Here is a 6263-nt window from a genome sequence, read left to right as displayed (position 1 = left end):
TTAATGTTTCTGCCTTACATTTAGAGAGTGCTTGGGGCCTGGATGTTTGGCAGGGGCAGCCAGTTTGTTGGTTAATTGGGTCAAGAAATCTTGTAATGTGCGCCCACCCACACTAAAAGAGAGTTGGAACAATCGGCTACTCACAACTGTCTGACATTTAGACAGGGATTTTGGGGAGGGGTAGTGGGAGTGAGAGGGGGAAGAGGGAGGAAAAAAAAGATTTACTGCCTTCTCTACCTGGGTTTGTTGTAGAAAAACACAAAAGACTGAGTGTGTGCCATAGAAAAGAATGCTGAAAATGTTGCGAGTAATCATTTTCCCTGTGTGAAGTCTACCTACTCGAAATTGTATTGTTGAACATCCTGGGTCCCTATCTGCTGATTCATCATTAATGTTGACACAACTGTGCCTAATTTGAACCTTTTTCTTTTGTCTGTAGATGAAATGTCAAAGAGTACTAACCTACCTGCGGATATTTGGGACAACCATGTTCGGCGTGTCCCTCCTGGTGGGAATCTCAACTGCCTATATCATGGGCTACCAGTTCTTTACCACAGCTCGCAATCACCTATCCTTCGGACTGTATGGCGCCATCTTGGTGGTCCACCTCATCATCCAGAGCCTCTTTGCACTACTAGAACACAGAAACATGCGGCGTTCCTTAGAGACGCCCATCAAACTGAGTAAATCCCTGGCGTTGTGCATTGCTGCATATCAAGAAGACCCAAACTACCTGAGAAAATGTCTGGTGTCGGTGAAGAGGCTGACGTACCCGGGGATCAAGGTGATCATGGTGATCGACGGGAACTCAGACGATGACATGTACATGATGGAAATTTTTAAAGAGGTCATGGGATGGGACAAATCTGCCACCTATGTGTGGAAGAGTAATTATCACAACAGAGGCCCTGATGAGACCGATGAGAGCTATGCCGAGAGCCTTCAGCAGATCTCCAGGGTGGTGCTGAACAACAAGTGTGTGTGCATCATGCAGAAGTGGGGAGGGAAGAGAGAGGTCATGTACACAGCGTTCAAAGCACTGGGGAGGAGCGTGGACTATGTGCAGGTAAGAGCCTTTTACATTAATGCAAAAATATCAAGTTATGCAGATTGTTACATAACAATTCTATCTCTGTTGATGCCCATGAACATACACAGGTAAGACAAGGAAGAGGAGGAGGAGTAGTGAAGAAGAATGAAAGTGTATGCCAGACTAACACAAACTAGGCAGGCACAGGGTTAGAGGGAAAAGAAACAGAAAGGGAGATGGCTGAAGAGGGGAAAGGGGGGGGGGTGCTGCCAAACCAAATATGGGGTCCACAAAGAGTCTTTTGTGTTGCTTTCAGGCGCACGGTGGCTGTGTGCATCGTGTTGTGAAGTGTAGCGTGAAGACGGGCAGCAGTAGCTGATGTCTAAGTGTAATAACAGATCTGTTTCACAGGGTTGAGTGTTACATCATCTGCATGAGTGGTACTCAGAGCCCGAGCCCATAACTGTGTCAAAGAAAGGTTGAATATGGAACGCATTTGTTTTGTGGTGTTAAAAAAAAATATAGAAAACACTCGAGTGTGTAGGCTAACAAGATATATATACCTTGGGGAAAAACCATTTCCCCATGTGTGTTTGCCAGCATAATAGAGTGTGTGTAAGCTCAAACAAAATAAACAGTGGCTTAAAATAATAACTGCTGTGTTCCACGCGAGGCTGTTTTTTTATGCAGGCAGTGATTGTTAAAATAAACACGTGCACATAAAAGTCACCAAATGACTTGTGCAATTCAATGCACTGTGTTTAGCATATAGGCTAGTGGTAGCTAACAACACATATTGTAAGTAGGTATGACACTTGACTCTAACTAACTTTAACTCTGCTGACTCAGCAAAGTGTCACCCTTGAAAAAACGGGTTGCCTCTCACTGCCATACATATATTATTGTTGTGGTCCCTTGCAGTATGTTATGGCACTTGCAGCCACATGCAATGTGCAGCTAGTAGTGTTGAAAAGGAAAAGAATACTATTGTGAGCAATGCTAGAGGCCTAAACAATACTTTTATTTGACTAATAATGTTTGAGTTATTTTAATAGGTCTGCAGTACAGGATAAAATCTCCATGATGTGATGTTGTCTAACACCTGCAGCTGGCTTCAGATTGCCAGAAACAAGATTTCAAAAGAAGTTGCTGCAGCACTGCCAGCAGCCATGCCCGCTCCCTGAGATGTTTAGGAATAGGAAGGACATGCCTTTTCACTATCATCAGCCTCTGCCTGTAGCAGATGTGTTTTGTTAACAGGGATCAGACTGTTGGATTGTTTTCATCACCTGTTTTTTTCAGTTGGGGGAATGACCTTTTACAGGCCTTTTTTGGAAGAAAACAGGCAGAACTTAAAAGGAGAATCAGATAGATAGTGGGTAGTTGGATTACAGTGGAGAGCAGTTACTCTGATCTGTGTTGCACTGAGATTACACACTGGGTTTATTGCTGCTTTACTGTTTTCCACACATTTAAAGACTTTCATTCCTCTCAAATGTTCAACATTTGTCTTGCCTTCATCTGAAGCAATGCTTACAGATGACCTTTGGTCTCAAAACACAGTTAACCAATGCTTTTATGGGTCTTTTTTCAGGTGTGTGACTCTGACACTATGCTGGACCCAGCATCATCTGTGGAGATGGTGAAAGTTTTAGAGGAAGACCCTATGGTTGGAGGTGTTGGAGGAGATGTACAGGTAAACAAAACTAAACCTGCTTCTGCTACAAGTAACACTGTTTTGTGTTTATCAAACTAACTTTTTATTCGCTTGTCATTCCCTCTGTAGATCCTAAACAAATATGAGTCGTGGATCTCCTTCCTGAGCAGTGTACGGTACTGGATGGCCTTCAACATCGAGCGAGCCTGCCAGTCCTACTTCGGCTGTGTTCAGTGCATTAGTGGGCCTTTGGGAATGTACCGAAACTCTCTCCTGCATGAGTTTCTTGAAGATTGGTACAATCAGACCTTTATGGGAAACCACTGCAGTTTTGGGGATGACCGTCATCTCACGAACAGAGTTCTTAGCCTCGGGTATGCAACCAAATACACTGCACGGTCAAAGTGCCTTACAGAAACACCCATTACATATCTGCGGTGGCTCAACCAACAGACTCGATGGAGTAAGTCTTATTTCAGAGAATGGCTTTACAACTCCATGTGGTTTCACAAGCACCATCTATGGATGACGTACGAGGCCGTGATCACCGGCTTCTTCCCGTTTTTCCTCATCGCCACAGCGATCCAACTCTTCTACCAAGGACGCCTCTGGAATATTCTGTTGTTTCTGCTCATTGTGCAAGCAGTGGCGCTGATCAAGTCAGCGTTCGCTAGCTGCCTCAGAGGTAACATTGTCATGGTGTTCATGTCGTTCTATTCTGTACTGTACATGTCAAGCCTGTTGCCGGCCAAAATGTTTGCAATAGCAACAATCAACAAGTCTGGATGGGGGACGTCTGGGAGGAAAACGATAGTGGTGAACTTCATCGGTCTGATTCCGATATCGGTGTGGTTCACCATCCTCTTTGTCGGGATTATATACACGGCAATTCAGCAGACAAGAAAACCTTTTCCTGATATGGAAAAGATAGTTCTGATCATAGGGGCGGTGGTCTATGCCAGTTACTGGGTCATACTGTTGACTTTGTATGCAGTGCTGATAAACAAGTGTGGGAAGAGAAAGAAAGAAACACACTATGACATGGTGCTGGACGTTTGACTTTTTACACTGCAGTCATCACTTACCACTGAACTCTCCTGAGTTGTTTTCACTTACACCACAAATGTTTTTCAGATGCAGTGCAGCTCTGGAGGTAAAACTGGGTGAGTCCAACCAAAATGGGCAAAGAACCAGATTTTTTTTTTTCAACTTGAATGCTAAAAACAGAAAAGCAGTGACTGTGACCATAACATTTGTGAACAGCAAGTTGGCTTATCTACATTACTTTAGTTGAAGAACAACTAGTGTACTCTAACTGGCTAACTCTGTAGATCACATATAATGCAGTTGGCAGCAAGAGTACAAGGCTTTTAATATTAGCTACCTCTTACCCTTGTCATTTTCAGTGGGCTTCACTGAAACATTAGCAAGCAGGAATAATGTTTTACCTCCAGAGCATCAAATGTTGTTTTTTCTTTAGTCCAGAACAACTATCTGGGTGTTGCCCCCCCCCACCCCACCCCCCACCAAAGGGAAGCCAAAAGACTGCCAGTTTATCTCCACTGTTGAATGACTGCACTGCATCTAGGGTTAGTGGTCTTAGTCCTAGGGGCAATGGATGGCTGTACCTTTTCAGTGTTTTGGGTAGAGCAATTTTACAAAGCATGAAGGGGAAGAGCTCTAAAATGGAGAGCTGCTCTCTTTCGTTTGTTGCTTTCATGTCATATGGGAAAGATATAAACTTCCTTGTACTTTTTGCCTTGAGGCAGTAAATAGCACATCTGGAATTGGAAATAATCCTTCTTCTGATGCCAACAGAAAGAAAGCACTTGTCTTGCACCCTGTTGAAGGATGCTTCAGTGAGTAATTCTGAGTTGTGACATCCTTGATTTTTTTTGTAAACATATCATTGACAGTTTGCATGTTGGTTGAATGTGAAATCATATCAACATGCTAGTAATAAGGTGCAGGTGATGCTTATCGCGTTTCCCATATGACACGACTGCCGTGATTTTCTCAACGTTTACAAAGTGAAGAATCTCAGATTGATCTCTGATTGGTAGAAATCTCTACCAGATCAGAGTGACCAGGTGAACATGTGACCACAAGAGAGAGAGAGATGGGGTTTCATTGCTGCTGTGACTGTTTTACAGAAACAATGACTTTTGTTTCACTTCTTATTAATGTATTTCTTTCTATCATTTTGAATGATAACCACCAAGCAGACAAGGTCATGGACATGTTCCAATCCAAAAAATGTTGTTTTTTGTCATCTTCCATGTGCCCTTGCTCCATTCTTGTACATAACATGGTGACATCTCTGTCCCTCCTGTGTTCATCCACCTGTGAGGAGACGATTTTAGCATCCCTAAATGTGGTACTACCTGATAACAGGAATGTGAAGAAGGGCATTTAATGGAAGAAAATGTTGGAATGTCCGGCAGGAACAGGCATGAGTTTAATTCTTACGCACTTTTGTGTCTGTCCCGTCGTCTGGCGTGATGCTTGATGATCATCAAGATGAAATACCTCAGAGGTTCTCTTTGCAGTGCATCAAGACGTCAAAAGGCCGATGCATTCTGATGCTCTCAAGTAATTTATGATCATGATGTTTGTGATATTAAATATAAAAGTGTCCTTTTTTAAAAAAAATACACAGTTCCTTATTGAGTCGAAGCTGGATTTCTCTGCCTTGTCGGCCCTTTGCTGTAGCCGTTTACTTAATTATACTTTGTATTTCAATGCATTTTATATATATATATATATATATATATATATATATATATATATATATAGACATTTTTAATCTATTTTTGCTTATAGCTACCAAAGATTCTTTATTTTCATTCATGTTTTTATAAGAAAATTTGAAAAAATGTATTTGTTGTGCTTTCGACTGTTCTGACAATGACTTGTATAGCTGACCAAATAATGTGAAATTATGAGCTGGGTTGTTTTTTTTTCTTTTGTCTGCAATAACAACAATGAAAATGCAATTCGTAGGGATAAGTTATTGATTTCAAGTGATGATGAACCTGTGTTTTTGTACTTAAGATAGAAATCCAGCATATTTATTTAAGACCATTTTGTGTTTTTTATTTTTTCAGATTCTGTGCTCTCTGGTGTACATGTCAAACCCCTTACGGTTCCATATGTCTACACTGTAAGAACAATAAATAAACCACATGTGAAGATTGATTTTTTTTTTTCAGATTTCTGTTAGTAGTGTCTTCAGATCATATTAGGCAATAAAAGCAATCCAGACTGCAAACTATCATCTGTAAACATTTGCACAAAAAAATATAATTATCTGCAAACTGTGTGTATTTTAAGGTTGTGATGTGCCTTAATGGTGACTTTTCATTCAGCTTTAAGGTTTGGTATTATTTTCAGTGTCTAATGAATGGAACCATTGTTTTCATGCCAAACTAGTTATGGGCAGTGTTATCATAAAGCACTTTTTGTGTTGTGCCAAATAAAAATAACTATTGATTTTATTTGTTGGCGTCAAGAGCGTTTTTATTATAGTTTTTTTTCACATATCTTGTTCAAGTTATTGAATGTTTGCTTTCTAGC

At 41.1% G+C, this 6263-nt stretch overlaps 1 protein-coding gene across 1 annotated transcript; it reads left to right on the top strand.

The window, feature by feature from the left end:
* The first annotated feature begins 439 nt into the window (after positions 1-439).
* On the top strand, positions 440-4231 carry has2 (hyaluronan synthase 2). The gene is made up of 3 exons (XM_028425884.1): positions 440-1066; positions 2625-2726; positions 2817-4231. Exons 1-3 carry the CDS (start codon positions 440-442, stop codon positions 3744-3746), a joined length of 1659 nt encoding a protein of 552 aa, XP_028281685.1. The 3' UTR covers positions 3747-4231.
* The last annotated feature ends 2032 nt before the right edge of the window (positions 4232-6263 follow it).

This window comes from Parambassis ranga, chromosome 16 (assembly GCF_900634625.1).
Source record: "Parambassis ranga chromosome 16, fParRan2.1, whole genome shotgun sequence".
In the NCBI taxonomy this organism is placed as follows: Eukaryota; Metazoa; Chordata; class Actinopteri; family Ambassidae; genus Parambassis; species Parambassis ranga.
Note: the sequence above shows the minus strand (reverse complement) of the source record. Positions and strands in the feature narration are given on the sequence as shown.

Bases quoted from the DNA above. Each gene is read 5' to 3' on its own strand.
- has2 (XM_028425884.1), top strand. From the start codon at position 440: ATGAAATGTCAAAGAGTACTAACCTACCTGCGGATATTTGGGACAACC. The intron at 1,067-2,624 runs GTAAGAGCCTTT...GTCTTTTTTCAG, and splicing joins GGAGCGTGGACTATGTGCAG to GTGTGTGACTCTGACACTAT. The intron at 2,727-2,816 runs GTAAACAAAACT...TTCCCTCTGTAG, and splicing joins GTGTTGGAGGAGATGTACAG to ATCCTAAACAAATATGAGTC.